This window comes from Delphinapterus leucas, chromosome 7 (genome assembly GCF_059928025.1).
Source record: "Delphinapterus leucas isolate spDelLeu-1000000601 "Yukka" chromosome 7, BTC_Dleu_Yukka2, whole genome shotgun sequence".
Taxonomy (NCBI): domain Eukaryota; kingdom Metazoa; phylum Chordata; class Mammalia; order Artiodactyla; family Monodontidae; genus Delphinapterus; species Delphinapterus leucas.
Window position 1 is genome coordinate 39,324,471 of NC_143135.1, and position 22,169 is coordinate 39,346,639.

At 34.7% G+C, this 22,169-nt stretch overlaps 1 protein-coding gene across 22 annotated transcripts in view; it reads left to right on the top strand.

The window, feature by feature from the left end:
• Positions 1 to 22,169, top strand: part of SOX6 (SRY-box transcription factor 6) — a 620,530-nt gene that overhangs the window by 265,031 nt on the left and 333,330 nt on the right. For all 22 annotated transcript variants that reach the window (XM_089915099.1, XM_089915100.1, XM_089915104.1 and 19 more), the window contains one exon: positions 3,557 to 3,764. In XM_089915099.1, the coding sequence (XP_089771225.1) occupies positions 3,557 to 3,764 (208 nt within the window). The remainder of the gene's footprint in view (positions 1 to 3,556; positions 3,765 to 22,169) is intronic.

A 22,169-nucleotide genomic window follows, 5' to 3' on the forward strand; every position in this document is an offset into this window, starting at 1 on the left:
TGTTTTCACAAGAAAGATCAAAAGAAGAGAAGTAATCTCCTTTATGTTACTTTTTAAAATCACAACTAACCAGGCTTCTTTAAAATGTTCATAATTATATCCGCATTATAACATTAAGGCAAAGCACATTCATTTCATTACCTTCTCACGGAATCAGTGTTTCTGAAAGTGGGGTGCATCAGAATCACTTGGGATGTTTATTAAACTTCATATTCCTGCGCCCCACTCTTTGGGGTATGGGAAGAGGTAAGGGAATCTGTATTTTAACATACTTGCCAGGGAATTCTATACCTTAAAGTTGGAGAAGCACTGCTTTAGTCAAATGTTGTCTCAAACCTCTCCACAGCTGTGCTGCAGTGTCATGCATCAAAACTTGATAGATATTATCACTGTTCATCTTGCCTCAATTGTTAGTTCATAGGACCAGTTTTGTTTTTAGGAAATTAAAGAATAAGTTGAGCTTTTTTTTTCTGTAAGAAAACTTACTTAAAAATTACCTAGCTCCCTAGAACAAAAACTAGAGATTCTTTGTCAAATTTCTTTGTCTGATTTGGCATTACTGCCTTTTGTCTAACAGTAATCTCTTCATTGTATCGATAGATGTTTGGATTTATGTGCCCCTTTGTTCAGATGAATTGACTATAGGCCCCCATTCATGAGAGGTCCATATGTCTTTTTTTTTTTTTTTTTGCGGTACGCGGGCCTCTCACTGTTGTGGCCTCTCCCGTTGCAGAGCACAGGCTCCGGACACGCAGGCTCAGTGGCCGTGGCTCATGGGCCCAGCCGCTCCGCGGCATGTGGGATCTTCCCGGACCGGGGCACGAACCCGTGTGCCCTGCATTGGCAGGCGGACTCTCAACCACTGCGCCACCAGGGAAGCCCCCCATATGTCTTAAGTTTTAGAAAGTTAAAAAGTGAAGACCATAAATGGTAAATTTTGCCCCTTTCCATTGTTTATAAGATAGTATGACTTAAGCCATTTATGATTTAATCTTCTGCCCGTGTTGGTGCCTTTGTGGCATGTTGCAAGTAGTTCTTGTTGCTTTCTTGGAGAAATCATGACTTACAGCTTCTTGTTCTCTGTTTCTTGGTGGTGTTGAGCGACCTTGCACAGATTATGGGGCTGAAGACAGTGTGGGTCATTGGTGTGGGAACCCATGGTTATTGTCTGTGGTGCAGATGGCAGTGACCACATTCCCATGAGTAAAAAATAAGGAACATAGTCTATCTAACAAGTAAGTGACATGAGTAAATAGACTGAAATTAGTCCTGAGAGAAAAAAATGGTACTGTATGTAGCCTAAATTCTCTAAGGACAACTGTAACTCAGGCTGGAGAGACATTTCTAGCATCTTTCAATTTGGGAGTGGTGGGAAAACTCCTCTTTATTATGGTCAGTGGTGAGTCATTTGTAGGTAACCACTTCCATGTAACTGTTGTTTTAAGTTGATCTTCAATCCCTTAGGTTGAGCCAGAGTTTGTTTTTGACTTACAGGCAATGATAGACAAATTTGCATTTGAAATGAAAGTGATCGAAGCATAATTTATCAAATGGTATTACTGATTCAAAAGCCTAGGTCACATTTCTGATAGGGACACTATTAAGAGCTGAAATTGGCTTTGGCAAACATACCTCTGAGTTTTTTGTTTGCACAAAGTAGAGAATGAACTGGCCATTCCAAGGAGCCATGTATTAACCATGACTGGCATCTAAAAGAAGGGGTTCCTGTGCATCACTCCACAGTTATTGTAAGCAGTAAATGAAATACAACATATTTCCTGGGGAAAGAAAAGATTTAGGGATAAGGTAAAGAGGAGCTCTTTTTCCTGCCCTGCCAATTTATTTTATCCTTTTCAGTTTATTTTAGTGCAAATGTAATGAGCATCTGCTCCGTGCTAGGCATTTTGATAACAATGGGATTGTGGAAAAGATTAAGATTTGGCTCATAGTAATTTAAAGCAGCTTTATTGAGATATAATACACATACCATACAATTTGCTCATTTAATGTGTACAATTCAGTGGTTTTTAGTATATTCACAGACTTTACAATACTCAATTTAATTCAAGACATAGTTTTTACTAAGCAATTCCTTAGGTCCAGAGGGGGAAAAACCTCTTTGGCTCCATTCCTAGATCTGTTCCTTCCAACAAAATAATAATACCTACCATTTAGTAAGCGCTGCCTGCTTTGGGCTCAGCACTGTGCCTAGTTGCTTTACAAATGTTAGCTCATTATATGCTACCAATAACTGTGAAAATAAGTTTTATTCCTACCTTGTATGCAATGACAATAATACCTAAATATCTAGCATTTACTGAGTACAATTATCTCATTTAATGTATGTGGAAATGTATTTCTCTAGATTCCATTTTCTTTTCATTCCCTTTCCTACCAGTGATTAACTCTGTAAATTTTTTTTTTTTTTTTAAACGCTGTAACTTTTACCTCATGCTCTTCCTCTAGTTCTTGATGCTTACTGGGCTTTTTTTTGTGAAGAAGGAGAGAGATATAGGAGTGATTAAGATTTTTAAGCTTCTGATGAGAACAAAGCCTAGATGGTTTATTTATTTCATACAGTTTTTTATTGGGAGAGAGAATACCCATACACAGACAGATAAGGTGAATGCAAGACTACTGGTGGACTGTGGCCAAAAATGTTTGCATAAAACTCTCAGTTCCGATTTAAAGAGCTATAAAAGCATTTTCTTTTTATAAACTTTTAGGTGTTTATTATTTTCAATCTAAGATTTGCTTTTTCTCCTTGAAGATGGACCTAACTCTCCTACCAGTTAGCCAACTTCTCCGTAATGTGAAATAATTCTTGTGTAAGTGTTTCTGTAACAAACTTGTCTTCTTGTTAAAAAAAAGAAAAAAACAAATCATTTTTAAATGCCACATGAAAAATGTGTGTGACTATGTGCTAAAGTATCAGGGGTAAGTGTAAGAAATAGAAAGAGGTTTCTGTAACTTTGACAGATATGTAGCTAGAAAACAAACAAACAATTTTCCTCAAACCCCAGCACACAAAAATATTCAGGTTGGCTAACTTTCTGACGCTGATTTAGATATTTTATATATTTTCTGGTGAATAATTAACGTGAATATGGAAGCTAATTTCTCTACTGTTTCTAAATTTAGGGATAATGGGGTTCTTTTTTGATGTACATATATTTTAGGCTGTGGGAAGAGGGTTGCTAATATAAGTGCCAATTAAAAGAAAAACTTTACCATCCTTATAATTAATAATTGAATCTGAACTATTTTAAATGAAGGGTGTAAATGAGTAAGAAGTTGAAGTGTTCCTTGTAAAATTAAGTTTTTGTAACACTTTGGCTGCTTTTTTTTTTTAAAAAGGAAAAGGTCGAATCTGCAATTTCAGGTTAGTTCCTTTGATAATTACCTCTATGTTTAGTATTTTTTTTAAGCAGAGATAGTTAATATATTTTATTTGTCCATCTCAGCCTCATATACTGTCATTCTGAGTCTGGGATTTTTCTCCAATGATATGCAAAGAAACATGTTCTAATGGTTTTATTTTATTTTTATTTTCTAGGAGTCAGAGAATAATAAGTTATGTTCCCTATATTCCTTCCGAAATACCTCTACCTCACCACATAAGCCTGACGAAGGGAGTCGGGACCGCGAGATAATGACCAGTGTTACTTTTGGAACCCCAGAACGCCGCAAAGGGAGCCTTGCCGATGTGGTGGACACACTGAAACAGAAGAAGCTTGAGGAAATGACTCGGACTGAACAAGAGGGTATGTGTGGACTTAACTGTTGGGCTTTATTCTTTTAAAGATTCCAGGCTTAAAAAAAAAATGAGTGGGATTTTAAGGGCCAGAGAAGTGCATAATTGACACTAGCAAGGAAAAAGTTATTCAGAGGTTACCATGGTGATGGCAGATTGTGATCCATTAGAAGTGTTAAGCAGATAGTTCCATTCTTCTACAACTTTGTGCATTTTACTTGGCTCTTATAATAACAAATCAAGGTTTTAAACTGACTATAAGCCTTGCTCTGGAAAAGGGAGTACAGGTATTTTCCTAGCCGCAACTTTATTTTTCATTTTTTCTCCCTTATTTCCTCTTGATGGATAGTGTTTTATTTTGAAAATATCAACTGTTTAAAAAGAAAAAGACCCCTAATTTATTTCTCCTTATTTTTATGAACATTATAAATTTATAAATATTATTATTTTACCTCCAAATGTTGCAGAATTGAGAGCTGAGGGTTTCTAATACTATTAAAGCTAAATGTTCAAAGGAGGAGTTCTTTGACACATGACATCTACTGATACATCCACCTTCTCTACTCTCTCTACAAGAGTCCACTTAGGTTAACCTAGGTCCTAAAAAGTAGATGAAAGAAGACTCTCTAATAATATGTTTAAATTAAATAAATCAACTCTGAGTGATTGCTATACTATGTATATTCTTTCATTTTTTTATGTACAGATTTTAGACTTTAAAATGTAGGATAATTAATGGCTCTGGATTACTACTTACATTGTAAGTTAAATTTAAACCTCTGTGGTACTATAGGGAAATGGGGATTTGATGTAAGGGAATTTTTCATGTAAGTTAATTTTATTCCTTTAAAGGGCTCAGAAGTTTATTTAAAAATTTCAAATTAATTTTTGTGATGTGTCCACCACATCAGCAATCTTTGTGGAAGCTTCTAAAATGTATTACGTGCTTCCCTATCTTACTAACCAGATTATATGGCACAAAATGTAAACTTTTTTGTTGACTCAGGGTCATGATGCAGTAGAATATGATCTCCAATACCTATCTAACAATCATGTGACCCTGGATAAGTTCTTCAATCTCCCTGAACCACAAAATTTAAAGTTTGGTGTGGTAGTAACCTGACTTCTTAACTCAAACATTTTGAGAATTAACTATAATAATTAATGTGTCTTATGAACTGTAAATTACATACATTTGAGTTATTGTGATGATAATTATTATAAATATCAATTACTTTACCATGCTATAATGTAATGATGCCCCCAGTGATCTTTGAGATAATTAGGACAGTTGGCTTTATGGTTATTTCTCTGCAATTATGAAACTTTAGAGTTCCTGTGTCTGCTTGATTTAGATATCTTTTTTGGCGTGTGTGTGTGTGTGTGTGTGTGTGTGTGTGTGTGTGTCTGTGTATATGTGTGTTTTGGTTTCTCTTCCTTTAATATCAGGTTTCAGACTGTTACTTCTTACCTAGTTGTGAATATTTTCTAATTTGCTTCTTATATTCATCTGTCAATTATGAAATTAGATGATCATAACATTCTGGACTATATTTAAAATATGAACAAACATTTCTGGGTGAGTTGCTAAGAGATTCTGGGCAATATACATGCTCTTCAGTGCATGGACTTCATGCTGACTCTTCTGGCTGCTCAGAGACTTTATATTCCTCATTCATGGCTATTCTAGAATAACTGAGGCTGCCAGATCAATAAACTCTGAATAAATGAGATTGCTAGGTTACATTTAATTGTGATTCACCAAAAAGATTGTTTTAGCTCTATAAGAAAGAGGTTTCAACATACTTTAGAGGGCTCTGTTGTGTAAAAATAAAGAAATTGATTTGTGATGATTTTTTAGGGGGGAGGGGTCTAGACTGCTAGGGAATTTAAAATCATCCTTCTCTTGCAAGTAATGATTAGTGTTTTCTTCTTCATTATTGTGTGTTATAGATTTGATACAAGAGAGGCATTTGTAAGATGAGACCTCTCATTTAAGAGTCCTTTGTTATTATATTCCTACTATTGAAGAATGTTTTTTATGTACTCTACAGAACTTTGTTTTGTACAATACATATATTTTAGGCATCGGAAATTCAGGCATTTTTAGTGCATATCTACGTATATAATTCATTAAGTACAAATAGAAATGATAAAAAGTGTGCTTATCAAACAGATTCCAAAAATCTGGGAGGAATGCTGAATATAATGTATGAAAGAAACAAAAAGTCAAAAAAGTTTTTGACAAACTGAAAATATAAACTTAAAACTAACCCATCAAGATAAAATTTAATAGGTCTTATTATCAAGTCCAGAGGCTGTGGCCAAAATTCCTATCTGCACAAGTAATTACTGAAGGACATTTAAATAGCAGACACATGGTTAAAAAAAAAACCCAACATATGAATTTTAGGTGACAGAGAGTGCAATGGGGTCAGTGCAGTGAATATTGCCAAAAAATTGCCAGTGCTATCCCAGTCAGCATTACTAGAATTACAGTATGTAAGATTCAAGAGGTGTCGGTCCCACTGAGCTTCCTGCTCAAAAGAATGCACCTGAAGTATTGTGTTGAGAATTACTACACTTCAAGAGGAACTCAGAAGCGTTGGGATATTCTCAGAGGAGAACAAATGACATGCTAACAGACACAGAATTATATAATAAAAGGAATAATTAAAGGAACTAGTAATATTATCATATAATATTATATATCATATTGAAATTATAACAAGACCAGCTGTCTAACAGTGTAGCTGTCCATGTATGGAAAGACTTTCTTTGAAAGATAATAAATTATCTTTGGAGGTATGCAGCAATCTTAATTGCCATTTTAAAAGGTTATTTTAGACGAGGGGTAATTGGTCTTTTTCTGCCAAGACTATGAATTTTTATGAACAATATGCTTATACAGTATTCTGTAGTTCATGGCATATTTTTTATAGCCCTAATCAAGAGCTACATAGTATCATGATTATTTTTCTACAAGTTTTCTTCTTATTTTGCAAGGTGCTATATTAGAACTGAGGGATTCTTACTTTCTTTCTTTCTTTGGCTGTGGATCCCTTTGGTGGCATGGCAACGCCTACAGGTCCATTCTTATTTTAAATGCATAAAGTAAAATCCATGGAATTATGAGAAAATGAATTATATTAAAATGTTAAATAATTTAAAAATTTTTTGATATGGTATGAAGTACTACTTTATTAATGCATTAAACACAAGATCTAATGGAGGGACTAAAAATACAATTTTGAAGTAGTGATAAGTATAAAAGATATTTTGAGATATCTTCAACAAGTACAATGTGATATAAAAATATATTGTTATTTTATTGGTTACAATGTCACAGATATTATGAATTTATGGTTTGTTGCCTGCATCAATAACTTAAAGAAATGCAAATTTTCAGTTAAAAAAATTGGTGAAAATGAATTTTTTCCATCCAAGTTCACAGACTTCCTGAATTCTATGGATAGACTCCTGGAGTCTGTGGACCCTAGGTTAAGAACCACTATGCTACATGATATTGCACACCTATCATGAATAAAACAATAGTCTCTAAATTTAAAGAGTTCATATTCTAGTAAAAGGTGTAAAACATATACAAAATGAACTCTAATTCATATTTAATATGTGATAAGTTCCATGAGAGCTACATAGATAAAATGTTATAGGAGTTTACAAGATAGATTGTGCCTGCCTAGGAAACCATGGAGAGGTTCTATAGGAAAATGAGTCTTAACTGGTCTTGGAGAATGAAAGGATATATATGTAAGTAGAAATGGAAGGGAGGGACATTTCAGTCAAAAGGAACAGGCAGAGAGCTTTAAAACAGCCTTCAGGTTCTACTTTAAAGTATGTGAAGATGCATATAGGGTATAAGACTGAAAAGGTAGGTTCTGTTCATCACAGTGGCCCTTAAATTCTTGGCTAAGAAGCTCAAACTATATGAAAGTTATGGAGGAACCACTGACTGTTTTTTAGCACAGTAAGTTGATGGATTAGAGCTTTCCTCCAGGAAAGTTAATCTGGCAGCACTGTATTGGATGTATGGGAGCACAGAGAGATGTTAAGGAAATTGTTTCAGGCTAGAGATAATGAGGGCCTGAACTAAAGCAGCAGAAACAAGAAAGGAAGAAGGGGTGCATATGGAAAAGATATTTGGAGGTAGAATTGTTAGGACCTGACATTTAAAGTGAGGAGATCAATAGAGAGGAGTGGTTTAAAGGTAGCTCAGAGTGAATAGGAGGATGGTATAACAGTTAATGAGAAAAGTAGACAACATGTTTTGGAGATGGGAGTAATGAGGATTTCTATTTTTTATTTTGAGTTTGATGCCTAATTTTAATCATTTGCTTGGAGCGATAGAACAGAACAGTGTGATGGGAGAAGAGAAATAATTATAGAAAAGGTCATTAATAAGCTTCTGATAGATTTCTGGTTCTATAATATTATAATTATACTCTAGGTCTAAGGAGGTATAATAGCTCCACCAATATTTGCCTGGCTTTGACTTTTTAAAGCCCCATCTCCTCATCTGGAACGTCCTTTATCCCATGGGATGTATAAAAGCTTTCAAATGCATTACTCACCTCTCCCTCGCTTCTACTTCCTGGTTTGAAGACCATACTTCATAAGTGACAAGCTTGTGTGATTGACATAATAAATGACCTTTCCTGAGTCATTCTTGTCCTGGAGAATGTTTTGACTATATCAGACTAAATACCTTCCCCCTCATTTCCCCTCTTATACAGTAACTGACCTATAAAAAGTTTATTTATTATGGTCTATTTTAAAACAGTATCTACTTGATAAAACAAAAACTCTCCATTCGGTAATAGGAAAGTTATTCTCTTACAGGTAGATTCTTTGATTAACCAAATAATTGTCCAGTATTTTATCTGCCATTCTCTCAAGAAATGTCCTCTCCAGAGCAGTGATTTGACTGGATTGCTGAAACACTGATGAACAAAGGTGTTCTGTCTGAAGTGCCTCCGCTGAAAGTAAGATTTGTGGGAAAATAGGCAAGGCTTCTGTTTTGTTCTAAATTTAACCCTGAATTTTTCTGCCATAGATAGAGAAGTTGGTAGGTAGGTAGATAGATAGATAGGTGTGCAGATGCGTGGAAAAATGGATAGATGGATAGAATGAATGAATATCAGAATCTACCTTTTAAAACACTGTTGATATTGGTGGGTATAGTGTGTAGAAAGACTTTGATTAATAGATTCAGTTTTAAATGGTTCTAAGATAAAAAGCCTTCAGCTGGGATTAAATGATGAATTTTAGTTATCCTTGTATCACCCATCTTGTTGCCAATGTAGCTGGGCTGTAGCATAAGCGACAGTTGTCAGAAAATGAATACTTTAAAAAGGACTTCTATATCTAAATACATATATTTAATCAGAGAGTCCTTTGGCTTCTGAAAATAAGTTGTCTAATGAGAATTTCATTTGAGCAGCTGCGACTGAGGAGGTCAACAGGCATTGCCTAGGAGAATATGGCCCAGCTGGTTAAATCTGGTTGTTGTCGTGATTTAAATGGTCAAGTGCTGCTTGTAATCCAGGACCGTCTGTTTGTAAAGGGAAGAGTGAGTGCTTCAGCATAATGTACAGCTGTTTTAATCTCTCTTTAATAATAGTGCTTCAGCCACTATCATGTCTTGTGTATCATACTACTAAGTATATGATCCTAGGCTGGGTGAACTGGTTTGGGTCAGGTTCTGGAGTCATGTGAGATTGCAGAGAAAGGGATACATTGATATAAGCCTCAACTCTAACAAAATAAGATTTTCTTTCTGACTTTTTGCTCTTTTAAAAGACTTATTTTTTAGTTAATAATTATTGTGATCAAGAGGGAGTGATGAAGTTTGTAGTTAGAAATATTAGAATAAATGTGTTCTCTTCGATAGAGGCCATAAACTTAATGGAAAGTATGCAGAGTTTAGGTACAGTTTCATAGGATGTATGTTGATCAGAAATTAGAGTATTTGTCCAGTGGAATTGTGTGCTTCAAGATATGATAATGAAAGTATGTGGATTCATTTGACTGTGTATGTAGAGAAAAGGCAGGAGCATTTGAGCTTTGGATTCCTGGTGGGATAGGCTTTCCAATGGATTATGCAGCTGTTACCCAGCACAAGAATGAACACGTGTTTATGTATCTGATGGATTATTATCATTATTCACATCTCTAAACAATAATTTGGATTTCTACATATATTTTCACTGAATTATATTTAGTAAGCGTATATGTTGGTATGTGTTGCTCATCTGATAGCTTTTGCCTGTGTGGTATAGTTTAAGCGATGGGAGAACTCATTTTTGAAAGCCGTATGTTTTTTGAGTAAGCTAGATCTGGGTTAGAATATAAGTTCTAATATTTAGCGAGGCAGTGTAGCGTACTGATTAAGAGTGTGGGCGCTGTTGCTATGCTGCCTGAGTTTGAATCTCAGTTCAACATTTCCCAGGTGGATGACACTGGGCACCTCTCTGTGTTTTCTCAGCCAAATATTGGACATAATTATAGAGCTATCATGAAGAGATCAATATTTAGTTAATGCAACTAAAACATTTAGAACACTACCAGCACATAGTAAGTGCTCAATAAATGTAGCCAACATTATTTCTTAGTCTTGGACAAATTATTTCATCCTTTGGTGCTTCAGTTCCTTTATCTGTAAAATTGGATAAATGATGTCTACCTTGCAGGGCTGTGTGAGAATTTGACAGATTATATATACATAAAACACATAGCTTCTATAATTATAATTTATTATTACTATTACTGTTATAACTACTATTACTGTTATTATTTGAAGGAACATTTTGTAAAGAGAAATATTACAAGAATCTCATCCTGCACCACAGACAGAATCATAGGAAATGTGCCATGGTGTTAGGATTTAGCATTTGGCAGCAATGATGTACTTGTTTTCTGGAAGAGCAATTCAGCTTAACTCTCCTTTCAGGCTCTTTGGAAAAGCTGATACTAAAGTTTTTCCACTGGAAGCCAATCTTCCCTGCTGAGAAATATGTGGAATATGAAGCTGTCAGGGAGAGAGGTTGGTAAAGCCTTAGATGAGGTTTTTAGATTCTATCCAGTTAAGAGCACTGTCTTCCTGTTAAAGAAAAAAATCTATTAAAAGGCCATGCTAAAAAAAATGTAAAAGTTTAACATTCATACCATGCTAGAGCATCAAAAGAATCTTTTAAGGCAAAAGTTATGGATATTAGGTTTTTGCCTCTGTTCTGATTGAAGGTTATATTGGTGAAGTATTTAGAGTATCCGAGATCCAAACCTTTCTTTATATTTCTCATTCATGGGAGAAGGTTTTGGATTTTTGCATAAAAAACGCATTAAGTATTCATCATGAAACCCCCAGAGATATTATTTCAAGTAAGTTGGAAATTTCAGGTCATTTAAATGCTGAAGTTACCCAAGACCACTCATACTCCAGGTGAAGAAGCAGTCAGGTATTCAGAGCGATGCTGATGTGACTTCATTTTAATTCATTTTTTCTTCTCTTTAAAATATATCTTTACTCCCTTATAATGTTTGTGTCCTTGCTCCTATTTTAAAGAATTTTTATCATAGTCATAGCAAATACTAACCTAGTGCCAGATAGTTTAAATAAACATATTTCTGCAAGTATTACACAATTAGGGATTAAAATGAGGAGCTAGAACTACTGGTTTTTGAATTATGGAAAAAAATAATGTTTCTTACGTTATTGCGTTAAGTATATTTGCTTTCTAATTCTTTAGAAACTGATCATCCTCTCATATAACTTTATAAAGGATGTAATTAGCCTGAATCCTGTGAACCCTAGACATTCTGGACAAATCTTAATTATTTCAATTTGCTGTTGTTTTGCAACTCCCATTTACAGTGTTGGCAATGTCCTAGTTGGTTGAATCCTCTTCTCAACTTCATTTTGTGTGTCTCTGCCTTGAAAAGTTACTTCAAATTTCTTGGCCCATTTCTATCTCTTCAGACTTAAAGATTCTTAAAGTTTTTTCTCTATGAATGTTAAGAACAGATGTAGGTAATTGCTTCTGATTTTTCCTCTTACTGACCTGGGAAGCAAGGTGTTCCTTGGCATTTTGTTAAGAGGATGCAGCTTCCTCTCCATGGTTTGATGAAGTTAAGTCATATTCTCATACAATTTTTGAATCTGTTAAGTTGGAGAGGATCATTAACATTTTGCATTTTTTCCACTGAAAATCATTAGATAGACTTCTTCCAGATTTATTCTGGGATTCTCAAAAGTAATAGGGGACAGTTTTTAAATCTGTACATTTTTTCTTGTACAATGTATGTGTAAAATCCAAAGAAAAAATGAATAGAAAAGGAAGTTACAAACTTAAATATGTGTTTATTATTTAATATTTGATTATATATATTATAAGGCATAAAAATAAAACAAACACCTGTGAATTCATCATCCAACTTCAAAAATGTTTTCTTCACCTATTCAATCCCTTTGCCAGAACTTTGTGTTTGGAATCTTCCTTTCGTATATGTTCCTAAATAATATATTGTTTAGTTTTGTTTCAGAACTTTATAAAAATGGTATTACACTGTAACCTTCTATGACTTGCTTTTTATACTCATAATTATATTTCAGGATCAATTTTGCTGTGTGCAGCTGTAGTTCATTTTCACTTTTGTATAATATTTCACACACTCTCCCATGGAATGCTATATAGGAGTATACTCTCCTGTTTACTGTCTCTGGACATTTGGACTATTTCCAGTTTTCTGCTAGTACAAACAGTGATGGTATGAACATTCTTGCACCTGTCTTCTGATACACATGTGCATGAGCTTCTTCTATAGGGTGTATTCCCAGGAGTGGAGCTGCTGTTGACAAATTTTGTATTATTTTTTCCACTCTGTTGGAAAACGTTACACAAAGAAGTTGGGGCTGCAGTGTGTGTGTGTGTGTGTGTGTGTGTGTGTGTGTGTGTGTTTAATGTGTGTGTGTTATAATTTTCAAAAGGCTTAACTGTCTATACCTTTTGGTTCCACCTTCCTCAAAATGTCTAGCCCAGGTTTCCTTTTATCGCTGAGCTTTTCAGAAGCTTACAAGAGCTTTGATGGACCCTTCACTGCAATTTTTCTTTTTCTTTTTGTTGTCTCATAATAAAATGTCTTCAGCCCTTCTTTTAAGTATGAGCACAAGTGTATTGTCATTCTCCCTCTGGACTATGATTACTAAGTTTGTTAGGAAACACACTTTTTTTCCTCTTTTGATTCCTTTCATTGATGTTTCCACCTCTGTGTGGTTTTTGAATTAAAGTAGTTCCTGATCTCTAACCTTATCAGGTTCATGATCATTTTTTCCTTAAATACCTACTTCAAATTCAAAATTAACCAGCAAACCCTGTTGATTATTGCTGCTGCTCTAACCATTCATATTGGAATAGATATATTTTTCTAGCCAAACAGTTGGCTTATTAGCTGGAAATCTTCACCTGTTTCTTAAAATGTTTTATCTGGGAATCCTTTCAGATGCAGACTGGCCTGAATTTGATGTGCATCCTTGCTTGACTCTGGTAACTTTCTGGGTAATACCTAATAATTAATTAATTAGTTAATTAATTGATTGATCTTAGCACTGCTTTCTTAATTTAGAAAATGAGGACATTGGTTGAGCATTAAAGGCCAAATTCTAAAATTCTATGTGCTTTGATTTTCTTTTAGAGTTTGTATCTAAAGTTCACCATCCTCTATCTGTAATTTTCTTTTTCAAACTGTTTTCAGAGTAAATAAGTCATCTGAACCAATATCATGATTCTTTTTCTCTTAATATGGTTGAAATTGTCCTTTACTATTTCCACTCTCTTTTTTTCTGACGTTAGAATCTTTATAAAGATAGAGATAAAAGCTGCCATCAAGTTTTGATGTCTGAAAAAGTCATCGTCTGTAATGAAGTACTTACAGACAAAGCCATGGATAATTGGCTCAGAAAATGCTATACATGGTTTGAAAGATTAGCAAACGGAGGGCGAGTTTAGTAGGGTGTCATGATCCAGAAGAAGGTAAGGGTCAATAATTCTACCTTTTGGTAGAGCTGTTGTAAAGGGGATTTGGGCCTTAGAGGGAATTCACGGCCGTATTTATTAGCCATATGAGGCTATGGGTTTACTGCTAAATAACTGTGACACTTAGACCTATCATAGCTTTCTTAATGTATGTCTTGAGAGTTTAAGTATAACTGAGGAGCCATCACTTAGAGGCCAGACAAGTACACTCACAATGAAGTCACAGAATATAGGCCATCCCCTAGCATGGGGAAGCAGAAGTTAGAGACCTATGGCCTGTGGACTTCTCTAATTGCTCTCATGTAGTGAATTGAAATGAGTAAATACAAATAGAGGGTTAAAATAAGTGGAGATATAATGAAGAATAACTATGAAAAATGACAAAGTATTGAATTATTTGCAAGAACTATGGTACCAGCAATAACAGTGGTAGAATTACTTTGCTACTAATGTGTGATTTTTGAATGAAGGCAACCAATAGTCAACGGGAAGTTTTTAGAGTGGCTAACAAACCGTGTGCACTAGGATTCCACTCCACTCCAAAATGCAGTGGAACTTAGCTTAACCTGGAATTTTGTAACAGATCCTTCAGAAATACCTCTAATCTTGTACTTCTTACTCCTGTCACAGGTGTGGAAGAGATGGGAAATTTAAGAATTAATGCATAAGCAACATGTTTTTTTGGAGCAATCTCCCTTTGTTTCCAGGTAGAAAAGGGAGACTGGGGAAAACTACCTTATGTACCTAATGTACAAAGTCCTAAAAACTATTCTTTGATCTTTTTGATAATGTTGGACAATATTTATATAGTGACAGTGTCATTTTGGAATACAGAGGATAGCAGACAATTAATGTTGTTTGCTTATAAATATTATTGTCACCAAACTCATGTGCACAAAAGCTCATGTATTAATTTTATTTCTCCATTAGTAATTGTAATTTAACTCTTAATCCCCCATTCTCACTAATAGAAGGAAGTCTGGTCTCACTTCCAGGTAAACTCAGTTACTTCAGGATTTAACTTCAGCCAGTAGAATTATGCCCCTTTCTTCATGGTTTTATCTGATATTCAGAGGGTTTAGGCATTTTACTGGCATTGGAACTTTGGTATTTGGCCAGTGATCATCAATCTCTATTATGCTTGGAAATAAAATTCATTGCTTAAAATCTGAACATGGTACTCTGGCTTTGAAGACTCATCTTAAACTTACATTTTTTCTCAGGCCACTCCAGCTACTGGACCTTTTTTTTTTTCCTCAAGCATGTCTTAATTCCTTTGCACTTGCTCTTCCCTGTATACAGAATTATTTTCCTTAGATTTATGTATGTTGGTTTCTTTTTATTTTATTTACTTTTTCTTTCTTTCTTTCTTGTGAATACATTTCTTAGATATGCTCTGTTTATTTAAAACAGTAGTAAAAACTTACTGCCTCTGTCTCGCTGTCTCTAGCTACTCCACCATTTACTCACTTTGTAGTCAGTATTAGCTTCAGATGTTAGATGTATTCTTGGTACCTGATGGAGACTAACTTCTTTGAATTTTTTTTCTAATACTTATTATCTCCCACATATGCTGTGCTTTTTCTTTTTGCTTTGATGTGACTATAATTTGGACATTTCTTACTCATATTAGGGCCACTACACATCATAAGAATTTGATTCCTAGGGTTCTTTTGTAATCTTTCTCTAGTGAGCATTCTGATTAAGAAACTTGAAGATGCAACAATCTCATGGCAAACTTTCTTATCTAAAGAGCCAGCACTGTGTTAATTTGAATTAGTTATTTAGTCCAACATACTTCATGCTCAGCCATTATCCCTACCCAGAATAACCTTTTATCTCTCCTCTTCTTATCTAAGTTTTCCATCTATCCATTTTACAATACATAAAATCCAGATCACATCTTGTCTTCTACTGATGACTGTAGCCCTCTTTGTCTAAAATTTGTGGAGTCTTAAAAAAAGTCAAACTCGTAGAAATAGGGAGTAGAAAGTTGGTTGTCAGGGTCTGGGGATGGGTGGGGGAGACAGAGAGAGGTTGGTAAAAGGGTACAAACTTTCAGTTATAAGATGAATAAGGTCTGAGGATATAATGTATAACATGGTGACTATATTTGATAACATTATATTGTATACTTGAAAATTTCTAAGATTAGCAAATCTTAGCAGAGTAGAATTTAAATAGGATGAGGTGATGGATGGATGTATTAATGAACTCAGTGGGGGGGGATCGTTTCACAATGTATCTATATATCAAATCATCACATTGTATACTTTAAATTTCTTACAATTTTCTTTGTCCATTATACCTCAGTAAAGCTGAAAAAAACCCATATACCACTCCATTTATCAATAGATTATAACTCTATATTTGCTATTTTTTAAATTGAGATTTTTTAATTGGGTTAATTATAGATTCACATGCAGTTGTAAGAAAAAATACAGAGAGATCCAGTGTACACTTTGACCATTTTCCCCCAGTGATAACATTTTGCAAAACTGCCACATACTGTCACAACCAGGTTATTAACATTGATACAATCCATTGATCTTATTCATATTTCTCCAGTTTTAATTGTTCTCAGTTGTTGTGGATATGTGTATTAGGTTCTCTACAATCTTGTCACCTGTAAATCACCTATATAGATTCATGTATTCACTACCACAATCAAGTTATGCTCTTTTATAACCATACCTACCTCTCTTCTACTCCAACACCCCTTACCAAATGCCTGTCAACATTAATATGCTCTTCATTTCTAACATTTTGTCATTTCAAATATGTTCTATAAATGGATTTGTACAGTATCTATTTTTTTGGAATTTGCTTTAAGAAAAAAAACCCAGCATAATTCCCTGGAGATTCATCCGAGTTGTTGTATGTATCTGTAGTTCATACTATTTTTTAATTGCTGAGCAGTATTCAGTGGTATGTATAATAACATGTATGTATCACAGTTTATTTAACCATTCACCAGCTGAAGGATGTCAAATCAAACATCCAGATTTTGGCTATTACAAGTAAAGTTGCTATGAACACTTGTGTATAGGTTTTTGTGTGAACATAAATTTTTATTTTTCTGGGATTCATGGCCAGGGGTACAATCGCTGGGTTGTATGGTAATTGATGCTTAGTATTATAAGAAACTGCCAAACTATATTTCAGAATAACTGTACATTTTACATTCCCACTAGCAACGTATAAGTGATCTAGTTTCTCTGCATCTTTGTCAGCGTTTGGTTTTGTCATGTTTATTTTAGCCATTCTGATAGGTGTATAGCGAAATCTCATTGTGGCTTTAAATTGTATTTCTTTTATGGCTAATGATGTTGAGCATTATTTCATGTGCTTGTTTACCATCTGTATATCCTTTTTGGTGAAATGTCTATTTGTGTCTTTCGTCTATTTTTTAATTGGATTTTTTTTTACTGTTGAATTGTGAGAGTTCTTTATTATTCTATTTACTAGTTCTATGTTGAATATGTGATTTGCAAATATTTTCTCCCAGTCTGTAGCTTGTCTTTCCATCTTCTTTAACAGAGTTTAACAGAGCAAAAGTTTATAAATTTGAAGAGGGGCAATTAAGCAATTTTTAATTTTATGGATCATGCTTTTTGTGCCAAGTCTAATAATACTTTGCCTAGCCCTATATTCTAAACATTTTCTCCTATTTTTTTGCTAAAAGATTTATAGTTTTATATTTAAGTCTATAATCAATTTAGGGTCAATTTTTGTATCAGGTGTGAGGCTTAGGTCACATTTTTGTACAAGGTGTGACATTTAGGTTTCATTTTTTGACTTAGCAAGGTCATAGGATGCAAGATCAACTCATAAAAATCAATGGCATTCCTAAATGTTAGCAATGCACATATGAAAACCAAAATTTAAAACCCAATGCTATATATTATTTCTCCAAATAAAATGAAAAGTCTAGGTACACTTAACAAAACATGTACAGGATCTGTTGCTGAAATTACAAAATGCTGGTCAGTGAAATCAAAGAAGACTTAAATAAATGGCAAGACATCCTGGTCATGGATCAGAAGACTCATAGGACTGGTAAAGTTGTCAGTTTTCCTCCAAATGATCTATATGTTTAATGCAATTCCTATCAAAATCTCAGCAAGACTTTTATGAACATAGACAAGCTTATTCTAACATTTATATAGAAGGAGATAGGCCCTAGAACAGCTAAGTTAATCTTGAAAAAGAATAATAAAATGTTAGGAATCACTCTACTCAATATTAAAGCTTACTATAGCTACAATAATCAAAACAATGTGGTTTTGGCAGAGAAATAGATACATTGATCAATGGAACATAATAGAGAACCCACAAATAAAACCACCAAATTATGCTCAACTGATTCTTGACAAAGAAGAAAAGTATTATTTGCTATTTTATATTTATGGATCTTGCCTCCCAAGAAGATTTTAATTTTTGAGGACACAGACCATATCTTTAGTCTATCTTCAGACACCTAGTATAGATCTTAGCATATAATATGCATTAACCTAAAAATCTGTTGATTTATAAAAGATTTCAGAGAGACAAATATTATTATGGCTCAGAGAGGAATAGATTCAATTTTTAGGGAATGCCCCTTTAGTTAAGCAAAGCAAAATATACATATTTAAATGCACACATATGAATGCTCAGTATTTCCATAAGCATTTATTAAGCTCTTTCATCTGGTAGTGTAGTGGGTGAGGAGAGGTAAAAGTGGAGAAAGAGGGAGACAAGCAGATGAATACAGAGATGAATAGATACTGGTTTTTAGTAACCCTCAGTTTAGTGGGAGAAACACATGCACATAGAGTAATTACATTATAGTAAGTGCTATAGCAGAAGGAGCTATAAAATGCTGGAGTACAGAAGGGGGAACTATCATTTTGTCTAGAAGATTTAGGAAGGGATTTATAGGCATTTGAGCTGGATTTTTGATTAATTATAAGCTATTCATAGTGAACAAGAGACATAATAGAATCCCAGATAGAATAGCATGTATAAGTTTTCAGTGATGTGATTAAACCTGTGAGTGTGGTGAATTCAAGAGGTTTGGTGTAGTTAGGATAGGAGACGTGACTAAAAAAAATGGATTGAAGCCATTGTAAAGAGTTTGAATTTTATCTTTTGGGTAGCAGGGAGCAGTAGAGAGCTACTTAAAGTAGGAGGATGAATGACATAATTGTATACATTTCTTAGAAACGTAACTTTGGTAGCATTTTGACTCTCAGTTGGAAAGAGACAAAGCCAAATGCGGGGAAATCTGTTAGTAGGCTATTTTAATGGGCCACACATGTACTGATAAGAGTCTAAACAGCTAAGGCATTGGCAAGGGTTAGGGAGGAAGAATCAGCTTTTAGATATATACTTGAGGTTGCTAGTTAGGTGTGAGGTGTGAGGTTGGGGAGAGAGTCAAAGATGATTGAAGTATCCTGGTAGAGAGAATCAACAGTGAGGCTACTAAGATGGTGAATATAGATAGATGAGAAGGTTTAGGGAGAAGGTTTGGGTTTAGGCATACTGAGTTTGAGCATTCTGTGAAGGTGGATATACCTGGCTGGCAAATGTAAGACTGACTATCCTGGAGACTAGGAGAGAGCTCCCTTTCTTATCATTGTTATGGATTTAATCTCCTTTTTCTTAGAGAACTCATTGCGATTAGTCATTGTTGCTTTCAGGTGGCATCATATTTGCTACATAGTGGAAGCGCTATAATCTAACATTCTGTTCATGTAAAAGAAGAGGATCGACTATAGGCCAGTATGGGTCATGTGTGTCTTATGTGTTCAGGTAAATTTAATTAATCTTTTAGCCCAGTGTTTCAAAGTGTTAGTAGTGCAGTTGTTACTGGGAACTTGTTAGAAATGTGAATTCTTGGGCCTCACCCCTTACCTACTGAATCAGAAACCCTGGGATGGGGCCTAGCAACCTGTGTTTTAACAAGCTCTCCAGGTGCTCCTGATGCACACAAAAGATTGAAATTATGGAATAACACCTATACTATACTGTGCTGTACCATACTACACTGGACTATACTGTACTAAATTCGAAGCCATATAATATGTTACCATGAAATCATCTTGCAACTGGGCAACATATTTTCAGCCATCCTTATGACCAACAATTGTCTAACAAGTCATAAAATAATGGATAAATTGATTTGATTAAGAAGTAGGGTGAAAGTACAAGCCACAGGCTATATATGGCAAGGGGTGTAGCTATTATCTTCTCATTTTATTACTCTTTCTTTAAAACTTATTTCATTTAAGTTTGTGTCTCCAAGTAGCTAGAAAATAAAATGTATGGGTATCATGAAGAAAACTGAAATTCAGGACTTCTTTAGTGGTTTAGCGACTAGTTAGGGTGATGGTGTTGGGGGCTTTAGTTAAAGAAGAGACGCTGATGAGAAAAGAAAAGTTACTGTGGTTTCAAATGTATTCATCTGGATTCAGATTTTATTTCAGTTTCTTACCTTGATCAAAGGTGAGCACTCAGGTCATAGCATATGACTCCCCTTATCTGAGGGTGCTTAATAGATATTATTGGATGGTGAACCAAATTTAATACAGAAAGCAAAGCCCACAGTGTTTGGGCTTAAGAAGGTTAACATTTAATTGCCAAACAAAATCATGTATTCTTGTTAGACATGGAGATCTAGAAGTGTGGAGGTGGCTAGCGCATAAGTGAATTTCCTAGTTCCTTAGGTGAAAAACCTCAGGTTTCTTTGGTGATGAACTTTAGTTTTCGTTAGCCCCGCTTGCTCTGCCATTCCTGCTGTTTTGCAACAGGGCTTAAAAGTGCTTTAAGTGCTTGTGACCGTGGTAATGAATGAAAATGTCTTTCCAGCACTGAGAGGATTGCATTAGACTGAATAGTCACCTCACTTGTAAAAGCACTATTAGAGTGGGGCAGCGGTAAGTAAGGATAACGATTTGTGTCCACTGCTTATTTACTGAAAATTGTCAATGTATTATTTATTGAGAGCTCTCCAGACAGTGCTTGTCAGAATAAAAATGTCAGCTCTGAGCAAAATGTTATAATACATAATAAAAATGCTAGGTATGCATTTTAGGGAGACAACTAATTAGACCTGCTTTTTCTTAAGGAGGGGGAAGTAAAAATGTCTAATATTGTGGATTTTCTCCATTTATATAAGTCCTTTTCTACACGACCCCCAGCTCAGTATTTGGTTTAGAAACTTACCATGCCTGAGCAATAATTTGAACAACTTTGTGCTGTTGCCATTAGACACCCCAAGTAGTGAGGAGACTGGCTAAAGGAGGAAGGGCCTGGCTTGCAACCCCACAGTGAGCAGCTGCCCTCACCTCTGTGTTCTGTCTGGAATTAGAAGATGTCACTTGCCCCCTGAGCAGTGCTTGTGGAAAACTGCCTCCAGTGTAAACAGCATGAAATTATTAGGCTTATTCCTCAGCCGTGCTAATTAACCCCAAACAAATTTCACATTAAGGAAACAGAATTCAATCAATGTAAATGTTATTGCTGTGTATTACTGTAAGCAATAATATAGTGGCTAAAATAATTAATTATTTTGGATTTTTTTTAAGAAAGTATTTTTTATGGTGTTGCAAAATATTTTGCAAAAGGATTATTTCCCTTTTCTTCAGCCATTCCTGGCATAGAATATAAAATACCCGTCTGGTAAAGCATGGGTGATATGCAGTTGTTTTACACGGGAAGGGAAAAAAGTATTTTGGAATGAGTGCTCCAGGTTTGCTTAGTCTAATGTATTTTCATTGGTGATACATATACAGATTTTGTCTCCTTCTACCTATGGTAGTTCACCCCTTATCGGAGCAATTTCCTGTCGTTTTTCCCGTCATCACCAGTGATTATGATGGTGGTGGTGGGAATGATAAAAAAGAGTGATGGTTAAATACACTCCACTTCTGAGGGAAAAAAAATGAAATGCCACTTTATTGCATTTCAGGTTTTGGGAAGCAATTGCCAATAAAGATTTTTCCTGTTTTTTGTTTTTAATCTGGGTTCACATAGCAAGTCAACTTATCCTCTTCAAGATAATTTTCTTAAATTGTTTTGGAAAACAACCAGATTTGTAAATAATTTCTTGATTGTGCCTGTGATAACTTTGAATAAAATTTATCATTATCATCATCTTCATCATCTTCAAATACCTTTAAAGACATGAAGTACAGAAGCCAGATGACATGTAATTTTATTTTTCATGCAGTAAAATGCACATTTGATTAATATGGAATTATTTATCAGTTAAGCGATAGCATGTTCTATGGTGTATGAAACACAAATACGATTTATATTGAAATTATTCTGAGATATGATATATCCTTTAACCAATATATACTGACAAGTGCTAAATTAAC